The 13,478-nt window shown below is 44.2% G+C and overlaps 1 protein-coding gene across 1 annotated transcript in view; it reads left to right on the forward strand.

Moving 5' to 3' along the window:
- Positions 1–13,478, forward strand: part of LOC139552484 (pyruvate carboxylase, mitochondrial-like) — a 111,881-nt gene that overhangs the window by 88,797 nt on the left and 9,606 nt on the right. Inside the window, exons 11-16 of the mRNA XM_071364267.1 lie at positions 769–913; positions 7,221–7,310; positions 7,439–7,660; positions 8,352–8,508; positions 8,685–8,925; positions 9,093–9,342. Of these exons, the coding sequence (XP_071220368.1) occupies positions 769–913; positions 7,221–7,310; positions 7,439–7,660; positions 8,352–8,508; positions 8,685–8,925; positions 9,093–9,342 (1,105 nt within the window). The remainder of the gene's footprint in view (positions 1–768; positions 914–7,220; positions 7,311–7,438; positions 7,661–8,351; positions 8,509–8,684; positions 8,926–9,092; positions 9,343–13,478) is intronic.

The following is a 13,478-nucleotide window of genomic DNA, read 5'->3' on the forward strand; positions in this document are numbered from 1 at the left end:
AAGAAGCTAATCTTATTTAGTTTCTGAATTAATATTGCCAATGCAGACTTGCACATATGTTATTTATTAACTTCCTCTGTAATGTTCTTAGTTTGCTTTTGTCTTTTGGTGAGGGTTGGTTCTGTTGTAAGACCTGTAATTAGGTCTACATGTAGAGGAATCTGGGTCAGAGCGCTGGCGCTGTGTAGGCTTACTAGGCTATTTGCTGCTGTTTGAAGTGTGTGGGAAAATATCTATAGGCTACTGCTCAAGTCCTTAGGTCATTTCTACCAGTCATTTCTATTATTTTATTCGCTCTAATTTCTCTGTGCCTCATTTCGTCTCACTTGCTCTGGCTCTGCTTCTCTCTTTCTGTGTGTGTATCTCAGTGCACCTGGCTGAGACAGATGTGCAGCATGGCACAGAGGAACATGCAGGGCATATGTTGAGGATTAGCTGGGATTGTTTTGCCTAGTGATCACAGTGTTTTCTGCTCTGTGTTTTGGCCTGATTAGTGCTCACAGAAGAAGGGACTCAGTGTGGCAGTATTGAGTGTTCTAAGCCATTTGATTTGAGACTGACCACAAAATGACCTCCCAGCCTTCCAAGACCATTTGCACTTGAGCTGTGTGTTTGCATGTCCAGGCACTTTGCCCTATATCTCGGTCCCTAGTGTTATGTATCATGCAGACGGTCTTCTTGACCATTTTGTCATTTTAACAGCAATCTCTCGCCCCCTCCCTCTTGTTTTTTCCATTTCTCGCCCCCTTTTATTTTGTTCCTGCACAGACCAACATCCCCTTCCTCCAGAACGTTCTGAGTAACGATCAGTTCCTGTACGGCACCGTTGACACCCAGTTCATAGATGAGAACCAGGAACTCTTCAACCTCAAGCCGGTCCAGAACCGAGCCCAGAAGCTGCTGCACTACCTGGGTAAAATGTCTTCAACTCACTGAAATTAGATATGTTATTTCATAAACTGTGCTTCTTGTACTCAATTTTAAATAATTTGTTTCGTAATCTGTCTCTTTGTTGGTATAAATTATTTGAACTTTAGACACCACTTACTCAGTCATCTGATGTGTAGCTAATGATTGTCTTGATTCGTTGAACAATTGAAGCTTCCCTCCCTAGATCAAGTGGTGAGTTAGTTGAATTCATACCTGGCTGGAATTAAAGCCGGTTTACGGCACAACTGTTTTTTTGGAGGGGTTTTAAATGTATTTTTTTAGGGGGTGGATCAGCTTTAATATTGCGGATAGATTGTTGCTTCCATCAATGTAATTGTCTGCATAATTTCCAATCCCCCATATATTTTGGGGATAAATATATAAACTCAGCAAAAAAAGAAACGTCCTCTCACTGTCAACTGCGTTTATTTTCAGCAAACTTAACATGTGTAAATATTTGTATGAACATAAGATTCAACAACAGACATAAACTGAACAAGTTCCACAGACATGTGACTAACAGAAATGGAATAATGTGTCCCTGAACAAAGAGGGGGGTCAAAATGAAAAGTCAGTATCTGGTGTGGCCACCAGCTGCATTAAGTACTGCAGTGCATCTCCTCATGGACTGCACCAGATTTGCCAGTTCTTGCTGTGAGATGTTACCCCACTCTTCCACCAAGGCACCTGCAAGTTCCCGGACATTTCATGCGGGGAATGGCCCTAGCCCTCACCCTCCAATCCAACAGGTCCCAGACGTGCTCAATGGGATTGAGATCCGGGCTCTTGGCTGGCCATGGCAGAACATTGACATTCCTGTCTTGCAGGAAATCACGCACAGAACTAGCAGTATGGCTGGTGGCATTGTCAGGATGAGCCTGCAGGAAGGGTACCACATGAGGGAGGAGGATGTCTTCCCTGTAACGCACAGGGTTGAGATTGCCTGCAATGATAACAAGCTCAGTCCGATGATACTGTGACACACCGCCCCAGAGCATGACGGACCCTCCACCTCCAAATCGATCCCGCTCCAGAGTACAGGCCTCGGTGTAACGCTCATTCCTTCGACGATAAATGTGAATCCGACCATCACCCCTGGTGAGACAAAACTGCGACTCGTCAGTATAGAGCACTTTTTGCCAGTCCTTTCTGGTCCAGCGACGGTGGGTTTGTGCCCATAGGCGACATTGTTGCCTGTGATGTCTGGTAAGGACCTGCCTTACAACAGGCCTACAAGCCCTCAGTCCAGCCTCTCTCAGCCTATTACAGACAGTCTAAGCACTGATGGAGGGATTGTGCATTCCTGGTGTAACTCGGGCAGTTGTTGTTGCTATCCTGTACCTGTCCCGCAGGTGTGATGTTCGGATGTACCGATCCTGTGCAGGTGTTGTTACACCTGGTCTGCCACTGCGAGGATGATCAGCTGTCCGTCCTGTCTCCCTGTAGCGCTGTCTTAGGCGTCTCACAGTACGGACATGGCAATTTATTGCCCTGGCCACATCTGCAGTCCTCATGCCTCCTTGCAGCATGCCGAAGGCACGTTGACGCAGATGAGCAGGGACCCTGGGGATCTTTCTTTTGATCTTTTTCACTCAGTAGAAAGGCCTCTTTAGTGTCATAAGTTTTCATAACTGTGACCTTAATTGCCTACCGTCTGTAAGCTGTTGATGTGTCTTAACGACCGTTCCACAGGTGCATGTTCGTTAATTGTTTATGGTTCATTGAACAACCATGGAAACAGTGTTTAAACCCTTTACAATGAAAATCTGTGAAGTTATTTGGATTTTTACGAATTATCTTTGAAAGACAGGGTCCTGAAAAAGGGGCGTTTCTTTTATTTGCGGAGTTTATATCGATATACATACAATCATACCCATATACATACATACCCATATACATACAGTTGAAGTCGGAAGTTTACATACACCTTAGCCAAATACATTTAAAGTCAGTTTTTCACAATTCCTGACATTTAATCCAAGTAAGACTTCCCTGTCTTAGGTCAGTTAGGATCACCACTTTATGTTAAGAATGTGAAATGTCAGAATAATAGTAGAGAATTATTCATTTCAGCTTTTATTTCTTTCATCACATTCCCAGTGGGTCAGAAGTTTACATACACTCAATTAGTATTTGGTAGCATGGCCTTTTAAATTGTTGAACTTGGGTCAAACGTTTCAGGTAGCCTTCCACAAGCTTCCCACAATAAGTTGGGTGAATTTTGGCCCATTCCTCCTGACAGAGCTGGTGTAACTGAGTCAGGTTTTTAGGCCTCCTTGCTCCCACACACTTTTTCAATTCTGCCCACAAATTTTCTATGGGGTTGAGGTCAGGGCTTTGTGATGGCCACTCCAATACCTTGACTTTGTTGTCCTTAAGCCATTTTGCCACAACTATGGAAGTTTGCTTGGGGTCATTGTCCATTTGGAAGACCCATTTGCGACCAAGCTTTGACTTCCTGACTGATGTCTTGATGTTGCTTCAATATATCCACATAATTTCTCTTCCTCATGATGCCATCTATTTTGTGAAGTGCAGCAGTCCCTCCTGCAGCAAAGCAGCCCCACAACATGATGCTGCCACCCCTGTGCTTCACGGTTGGGATGGTGTTCTTCGGCTTGCAAGCGTCCCCCTTATTCCTCCAAACATAACGATGGTCATTATGGCCAAACAGTTCTATTTTTGTTTCATCAGACCAGAGGACATTTCTCCAAAAAGTACAATTTTTGTCCCCATGTGCAGTTGCAAACCGTAGTCTGGCTTTTTTTATGGCGGTTTTGGAGCAGTGGCTTCTTCCTTGCTCAGCGGCCTTTTAGGTTATGTCGATATAGGACTCGTTTTATTGTGGATATAGATACTTTTGTACCTGTTTCCTCCAGCATCTTCACAAGGTCCTTTGCTGTTGTTCTGGGATTGATTTGCACTTTTCGCACCAAAGTACGTTTATCTCTAGGAGACAGAATGTGTCTACTTCCTGAGCGTTATGACGGCGGGATGGTCCCATGGTATTTATACTTGCGTACCATTGTTTGTACAGATGAGCGTGGTACATTCAGGCGTTTGGAAATTGCTCCCAAGGATGAACTAGACTTGTGGAGGTCTACAATGTTTTTTCTGAGGTCTTGGCTGATTTCTTTTGCTTTTCCCATGATGTCAAGCAAAGAGGCAAATCATTCTCACTACTATTATTCTGACATTCACATTCTTAAAATAAAGTGGTGATCCTAACTGACCTAAGACAGGGAATTTTTACTAGGATTAAATGTCAGGAATTGTGAAAAACTGAGTTTAAATGTATTTGGCTAAGGTGAATGTAAACTTCCGACTTCAACTGTGTGTATGTGTAATATATGTACGTGTAATATATGTACTTGTAAACATTCTATTGGTTGCAAGAATTTCTTATAATTTAAATTTCAAAGTTTTGAATCCGGTGTCGTTTTGCATAAACCATGTGCCATGGAATTGGTACATCGGAAAAATACGGCACAACTGTTTGTTCAAGCATTGCCTACCAATGGTGTCTATAGTATTGTACAGCACTTCCTTGACTCTACTGAACACTCTGACAACATTAGTCCAAACAAATAACGCCTTTGCTATTTAACTTGAATATACAGTGCGTGCTTCTACACCTGCATTACTAGCTGTTTGGGGTTTTAGGCTGGGTGTCTGTACAGCACTTCGAGATATTAGCTGATGTACGAAGGGCTATATAAAATAAAATTGATTGATTGATTGATTGCGTTCAGAAAGTATTCAGACCGCTTTTTCCACATTTTGTTACGTTACAGCCATATTAAAAAATAAAAAAATAAAAAATGTATTCCCTCATCAATCTACACACAATAATGACAACGTGAAAAAACTATTAAAAAAATAATTATTGCAAATGTATTAAAAATAAACAAATACCTTATATACATAAGTATTCAGACCCTTTGCTATGAGACTGGAACTTGAGCTCAGGTACATCCTGTTTCCATTGATCATCCTTGAGATGTTTCTACAACTTGATTGGAGTCCACCTGTGGTAAATACAATTGATAGGACATGATTTGGAAAGACACACACCTGTCTATATAAGGTCCCACAGTTGACCGTGCATGTTAGCAATAATCCAAGCCATGAGGTTGAAGGAATTGTCCTTTGAGCTCTGAGACAGGATTGTGTCAGGACAGATCTAGGGAATGGTACAAAAAGTATTCTGTAGCATGAAGGTCCACAAGAACACAGTGGCCTCCATTCATAAATGGAAGGAGTTTGGAACCACTAAGACTCTTCCTAGTGCTGGCCAAACTGAGCAATTGGGGAAGAAGGACCTTGGTCATGGAGGTGACACTGGTCACACTGACAGAGCTCCGGAGTTCCTCTGTGGAGATAGGAGAACCTTCCAGAAGGACAACCATACCTGCAGCACTCCACCAATTAGGCCGTTATGGTAGTGGCCAGGTGGAAGCCACTCCTGAGTAAATGGCACATGACAGCCTGCATGGAGTTTGCCAAAAGGCACCTGAAGGACTCAGACTATGAGAAACAAGATTCTCTGTTCTGATGAAACCAAGATTGAGCTCTTTGGCCTGAATGCCAAGCGTCACGTCTGAAGGAAATCTGGCACTATCCCTACGGTGAAGCATGGTGGTGGCGGCATCATGCTTTGGGGATGTTTTTCTGCGGCAGGGACTGGGAGACTAGTTGGGATCGAGGGAAAGATGAACGGAGCGAAGTACAGAGAGCATTGATGAAAACCTGCTCCAGAGCGCTCAGGACCTCAGACTGGGGCAAAGGATCACGTTCCAACAGGACAACGGTCCTAAGCACACAGCCAAGACAAAGCAGGAGTGGCTTCGGGACAAGTCTCTGAATGTCCTTTAGTGGCCCAGCCAGAGCCCGGACTTGAACCCGATCGAACATCTCTAGAGAGACCTGAAAATAGCTGTGCAAGTGACGCTTCCCATCAAACCTGACAGAGTTTGAGAGGATCTGCAGAGAAGAATGGGAGAAACTCCCCAAATACAGGTGTGCGAAGCTTGTAGCGTCATACCCAAGAAGACGCGAGGCTGTAATCGCTGCCAAAGGTGCTTCAACAAAGTACTGAGTAAAGGGTCTGAATACTTATGTAAATGTGTTATTTCAGTTTATTTGTAAGAAATGTGCAAAAATGTCTCAACCCAGTTTTTGCTTAGTCATTATGGGGTATTATGTGTAGATTGATGAGGGGGGATAAACATTTTAATCAATTTTAGAATAAGGCTGTAACGTATAAACATTTGGAAAGTCAAGGGGTCTGAATAGTTTCCGAATGCACTGTACGCTATCTGGAGTGATTTAGTATGCTTTTCTCCCATGTAATGTAGCGCTGGGCGTTGCCAGGGACCTCGCGATACAATATTATCACAATAATTAGGGCCGATATGTATTGCGGTTCTCATGACTCTATATGTATTCTGAATGCGACTCGGTAATGCTTTTTGATTCCAAACTTATTGCTCACTATATGTCTGCTGCAGAGGGAGAAGAGAGAACTTTGTGGAAATGTTAATGAATGTAGGAGAATATAACACAGATCTGGTAAAAGATAATACAAAGAAGAAAAAAAACATTTTTTTGTACCGTCTTTGAAATGCAAGAGAAAGGTCATAATGTATTATTCCAGCCTAGGTGCAATTTAGATTTTGGCCACTCGATGGCAGCAGTGCATGTGCAAAGTTTTAGACTGATCCAATGAAACATTGCATTTCTGTTCAAAATGTTGTCAAGAGTGCTCAAATGTGCCTAATTTGTTAATAACTTTTCATGTTCAAAACTGTGCACTCTCCTCAAACAATTAGCATGGTATTATTTCACTGTAATAGCTACGGTAAATTGGACAGTGCAGTTAGATTAACAAGAATTTAAGCTTTCAGCCAATATCAGATATGTCTATGTCCTGGGAAATGTTCTTGTTACTTACAACCTCATGCTTATCGCATTAGCCTACATTAGCCCAACCGTCCCGTGTATGGGACATTGATCCCAAAGAACTTTTAAAAGAAGATGGAGAACAAGCTATAGGATGAAAAACACCATAGTTTTGGCACAGGTATAGCTGATTAGCGCCAGCTAATGCAACTAGCAAACAAAATCGATACTTTGAATCAAAGTTAAAATGTAATATCCAAAATAATATTGCGATATGTAACTATGGATCCCCCCCCCCCCATCAATAATATAATGTATTGGTAGGTTTTAAATGCCTACGACGATGGCCAACTCAGGTTTTCTGATGCTCTCCTGCTGTCCTGTTTCAGGTCATGTGATGGTAAACGGACCCACCACTCCCATACCAGTGAAGGCCAAGCCCTCATCTATCGATCCTGTGATCCCACCCATTCCTCTGGGTGAGATTGCAAACTACAAAACCTACCAGCTTTCTGTGAAATCTCTTTTTGTTTTTTCTTGTAACATCCTATTTTGTTTTAATCCAGTCAGTACAACATAGTAAAAGCAATGTATTGATGTGGATTAGGTGAGCCTCCGGTTGGGTTCCGTGATGTCCTATTGAGGGAGGGTCCAGAGGGCTTTGCCAAGGCAGTGCGTGCCCACAAGGGTCTGCTGCTCATGGACACCACCTTCAGAGATGCCCACCAGTCTCTCCTGGCCACCCGTGTCCGCACCCACGACCTCAAACAGATCGCCCCCTTCGTAGCCCACAACTTCAACAACCTCTTCAGCGTGGAGAACTGGGGAGGTGAGGAGTTGTTTACCACCAGTGCTCACACTCAATCTTTTGAATGTATTTTCTATTACCACACGTTTTCCGATCTCAATCTGCACTTTCTGCTTTTCTCTGGGCCGATTTTGCCGCCTGCCTATGATTCAGTGGCCTCATTATAAACATGATGTTTTCAAAGATCCCAGTTTGAGTTGAAAGGTCAAATATAATTAACTGCTAGGGTAAATTTAAAATGTGACACCGCTTCAGGCCTGAGTTCACATCATTGAGCAGAGCAAGTTAGTGTACTGTATCTGGGTTATTCGGGGGGGGGGGTGTTCTCCTCTCCTCATGTCTCTGAAGAAAAAGGACAGCACACTTTTGAGGTTGATATGGATATACTGACAGTATGTTTCTAAATAGAGACTGAAGAAAGGCTCGGTCTCATCTGTAGCAAAGTGATGTATGAAAATACATGTTTTATTTGGATAGCTCTTTTTAGAAAATAAGCTACTACTGTGACTGTGTCCAAAAACATTTTGATGTTGAGGGATCTGGACATCAGACTATGGAGATAGTCCTTCCTTCTCTGGATGAATAGGAGAGATTCATAGTCTTTTCAGGAAATCTGTCCATTTACTGTCTAGTAGATACATAAGCAGTCCAAATGCTGAGGTTTATGGAGTCTGTTGCTATGGCAGTTATTGATCATTCCTCTTCTGTGCAGGTGCCACCTTTGATGTGGCGATGCGTTTCCTGTGTGAGTGTCCATGGAAACGGCTGCAGGAGCTGAGGGCTCTGCTGCCCAACGTGCCCTTCCAGATGCTGCTCAGAGGAGCCAACGCTGTGGGCTACACCAACTACCCCGACAACGCCGTGTTCAAGTCAGTACCTCTGCCCTGGATCATGCACCCCTTAATCCTTATTCCAACCAGAGCACGTATAGTGTCAACCCAGCCCTCACGGTTTGAGGGTTATGCATGGTATTTTTAGAAAGCATCACCCTTGAACCCAAGGTCTCTTCACTTGTACTCATCCATCTTTTAATTGTTCTGACCAGATTCTGTGAGGTGGCCAAGGAGAACGGCATGGACATCTTCCGTGTGTTTGACTCTCTGAACTACCTGCCCAACCTGATGCTGGGTATGGAGGCTGCTGGGGCTGCCGGGGGCGTGGTGGAGGCCTCCATCTCCTACACAGGGGATGTGTCTGACCCAATGAGGCAAAAGTACTCTCTGGAGTACTACCTGAAGCTGGCTGATGAGCTGGTCAGAGCTGGAACACACATACTGAACGTCAAGGTACTTTAGGGTGGCTCTGAACCAAACCCACTGATGTGGTTTATCTCAACCACTTACATGTTCTAGTTATATTGCGCTATATATACATTTTTTGATTAGTGACTCGGTCATAAATAGCTAACGAGAAAGGAGTCTGTCATGTTGTTGACCCCTCTATCCTTCTGCAGGACATGGCAGGGCTGCTGAAGCCTGAGTCCAGCCGCATGTTGATTGGTGCTCTGAGGGACCGTTTCCCAGACATGCCCATCCACGTCCACACCCACGACACGGCAGGCGCCGGCGTGGCTGCCATGCTGGCGTGTGCCGAGGCCGGGGCCGACATCGTAGACGTCGCTGTGGACTCCATGGCTGGGATGACATCACAGCCCAGCATGGGAGCTATTGTCGCCTGCACCAAGGGAACCAATCTCAGCACAGGTGAGCTGCCAGCCAGTGGAGGGCAAATAAAGTGAGCTGCCAGACAATTTTTATTTGACCTTTTATTGAACTAGTTAATAACAAATTATTATTTACAATGACGTCCTAGGAACAGCAGGTTAACTGCCTTGAGCAGGGGCAGAAAGACCGATTTTTACCTTACAGTTACATTGTGTTGTTTAAGTGTTCCCTTTATTTTTTTGAGCAGTGTATATATAAAAAAAAATAATGTACCTTTTATTTAACTAGGCAAGTCAGTTAAGAACAAATTCTATTTTACAATGATGGCCTACTGGGGAACAGTGGGTTAACTGCCTTGTTCAGGGGCAGAATGACAGATTTTTACCTTGTCAGCTCTGGAATTCGATCTAGCAACATTTTGGTTACTGGCCCAACGCTCTAACCACTAGACTACCTGCCGCCCCTCTGAATGGAGGGAAAATAAAGTGAGCTGCCAGCCAATCAAGAACAAATATAAAAAGCTGCGGGCCAAGGTCTTCTATTGCAAACCGGTTGTATACAGACAGAGGGGGAGCAGTGAACCATTTTTTTTCGTTGTTTGTTATGTCGAAGCATTTAAAAAGGCCCCATGAAAGGATGCTACAGTCAACAAGGGCAAGGAAAAGCAACAGAGAATATATATATATATATATATTTTTTTTTACCTTTTATTTAACTAGGCAAGTCAGTTAAGAACAAATTATTATTTACAATGACAGCCTACCAAAAGGCAAAAGAACTCCTGCGGGGACGGTGGCTGGGATTAAAAATAAATAACACATATAAATATAGGACAAAACACACATCACGACGAGAGACAACACAACACTACATAAAGACAGACCTAAGACAACAACATAGCAAGGCAGCAACACATGACCACATTATGCAGTCATGACAAGTCATGAAAATGTAGCTACTGACTCAAGCTGTTTATGGCTGTAGAAATGGGTAGTTAATTGGCATTTTTGCCGCCTCGATGTGCATATGACATCCAAGTGTTTTTTAAAGATCCATTTTCTGTTTGTGACGGAGGTTCTCTGCCTAGATGGCTCTGAATAACACTTCAAAATGTGTTTGGAGAACCGACTGCAACAGCTAGTGACAATTTAATTATGCTGATGCTTAGTGCATATTTACACTGCGTTTGAGTTAAACAAACTGTCTTAATGGATATAACCCAGAGAACATCGTACACATGGGAGGTGATGCTGTACATGTGTAGACGGTAATGTAAAAAGGGCCAAATTAAGCATGATTGTTGCAGGGAAGCGGAGAGGGAACTAGAGGCGAAGGCAGGGGGAGAGTGGCAGAAAGGGCAGAAGGAAGTTCACCACACAACCGTCATTTCGCAGCTCACATACAACCCTGCGACCTTCAGTTAATTGAGACATTACAGCAGCAGGAAAGTCTTAACCCGCTGTAATGACCTTGGCCTGCAAGCATCTGTGAAGCTCTGACTCTGCGTGGGAACAGGAGTGTGGTCAGAACCAAGTTCCCCTGGCTGCAGCCAGCCATGTTGTTGCTAGGGGAACGGTGGTGAGACCAGATCATTGCCCTTGTGTTATTCAGGAGGGAATCTGTCAGCTGCAGGCTAGTGTTGCCTGTTATCACGCTGCCACCAGCCGTGACTGACGGTTACCGTGTGCTTTGATTCATCAACGATGGTGGACAAGGTGAAAGGCTGTTCTTTCATTCATATTGTTACGATGAACAAAGAGCAGCAGGTGATATGGCAAATATTCTTACAATTTATGAGCATTTAATCTAATCCTGCCATATGATACAAGGGTTTAATAACTACATATTTTGTTCGCAATGAATCAGGCTTTGATTAGCTGCTTGTAAACCCTTAATTACTGAAATAAAGTGGCTGAAAATAAAAGAATGGAGTTGCTGTTTGTTTTGAATTGAACAACACTTGAGAATATAATGAATTTGTCATGAGGAGCATGGAGGTAGCAGCTGTTCTGAAATGACTTGACCATATACTGGTGTACTGTTGGGGAATACTACGCTACCTGAGCACAAGTGAGCACTTAACAGCTAGTTCATTGTTTCTCATTCTAATCCAGTTTATCTAAATGTCCTCTTTAGAAAATGAAACGTGGCAGGACAGAATTAGAAGACAATTGGGTAGTTTGGGTAGTTTTTTAAAATGATATAACACAGACATTGTTTTGTTGGATGCGAGTCGTTGAAACCGTCGACAGCCGAGAGGTGCAATTTAGCATCTTTCTTTTGCTGGTTCCAATGTTCCATTTCAGGACTCGTGCATTTAATATACACTGCTCAAAAAAAATAAAGGGAACACTTAAACAACACAATGTAACTCCAAGTCAATCACACTTCTGTGAAATAAAACTGTCCACTTAGGAAGCAACAGTGATTGACAATACATTTCACATGCTGTTGTGCAAATGGAATAGACAAAAGGTGGAAATTATAGGCAATTAGCAAGACACCCCCAATAAAGGAGTGGTTCTGCAGGTGGTGACCACAGACCACTTCTCAGTTCCTATGCTTCCTGGCTGATGTTTTGGTCACTTTTGAATGCTGGCGGTGCTTTCACTCTAGTGGTAGCATGAGACAGAGTCTACAACCCACACAAGTGGCTCAGGTAGTGCAGCTCATCCAGGATGGCACATCAATGCGAGCTGTGGCAAGAAGGTTTGCTGTGTCTGTCAGCGTAGTGTCCAGAGCATTGAGGCGCTACCAAGAGACAGGCCAGTACATCAGGAGACGTGGAGGAGGCCGTAGGAGGGCAACAACCCAGCAGCAGGACCGCTACCTCCGCCTTTGTGCAAGGAGGAGCACTGCCAGAGCCCTGCAAAATGACCTCCAGCAGGCCACAAATGTGCATGTGTCTGCTCAAACGGTCAGAAACAGACTCCATGAGGGTGGTATGAGGGCCCGACGTCCACAGGTGGGGGTTGTGCTTACAGCCCAACACCGTGCAGGACGTTTGGCATTTGCCAGAGAACACCAAGATTGGCAAATTCGCCACTGGCGCCCGGTGCTCTTCACAGATGAAAGCAGGTTCACACTGAGCACATGTGACAGACGTGACAGAGTCTGGAGACGCCGTGGAGAACGTTCTGCTGCCTGCAACATCCTCCAGCATGACCGGTTTGGCGGTGGGTCAGTCATGGTGTGGGGTGGCATTTCTTTGGGGGGCCGCACAGCCCTCCATGTGCTCGCCAGAGGTAGCCTGACTGCCATTAGGTACCGAGATGAGATCCTCAGACCCCTTGTGAGACCATATGCTGACACATGCACATTTGTGGCCTGCTGGAGGTCATTTTGCAGGGCTCTGGCAGTGCTCCTCCTTGCACAAAGGTGGAGGTAGCGGTCCTGCTGCTGGGTTGTTGCCCTCCTACGGCCTCCTCCACGTCTCCTGATGTACTGGCCTGTCTCCTGGTAGCGCCTCAATGCTCTGGACACTACGCTGACAGACACAGCAAACCTTCCTGCCACAGCTCACATTGATGTGCCATCCTGGATGAGCTGCACTACCTGAGCCACTTGTGTGGGTTGTAGACTCCGTCTCATGCTACCACTAGAGTGAAAGCACCGCCAGCATTCAAAAGTGACCAAAACATCAGCCAGGAAGCATAGGAACTGAGAAGTGGTCTGTGGTCACCACCTGCAGAACCACTCCTTTATTGGGGGTGTCTTGCTAATTGCCTATAATTTCCACCATTTGTCTATTCCATTTGCACAACAGCATGTGAAATGTATTGTCAATCAGTGTTGCTTCCTAAGTGGACAGTTTGATTTCACAGAAGTGTGATTGACTTGGAGTTACATTGTGTTGTTTAAGTGTTCCCTTTATTTTTTTGAGCAGTGTATATATAAAAAAAAATATTGTACCTTTTATTTAACTAGGCAAGTCAGTTAAGAACAAATTCTATTTTACAATGATGGCCTACTGGGGAACAGTGGGTTAACTGCCTTGTTCAGGGGCAGAATGACAGATTTTTACCTTGTCAGCTCTGGGATTCGATCCAGCAACCTTTTGGTTACTGGCCCAACACTCTAACCACTAGACTACCTGCCGCCCCATCTATGGTTTCCAAATGCCCTTATTCAGGTAATTACTGTTCAAGGTCAAAAAACATAACTAGAAGATGTCC

The sequence above is a fragment of the Salvelinus alpinus genome, chromosome 24 (genome assembly GCF_045679555.1).
Source record: "Salvelinus alpinus chromosome 24, SLU_Salpinus.1, whole genome shotgun sequence".
Lineage (NCBI taxonomy): Eukaryota > Metazoa > Chordata > Actinopteri > Salmoniformes > Salmonidae > Salvelinus > Salvelinus alpinus.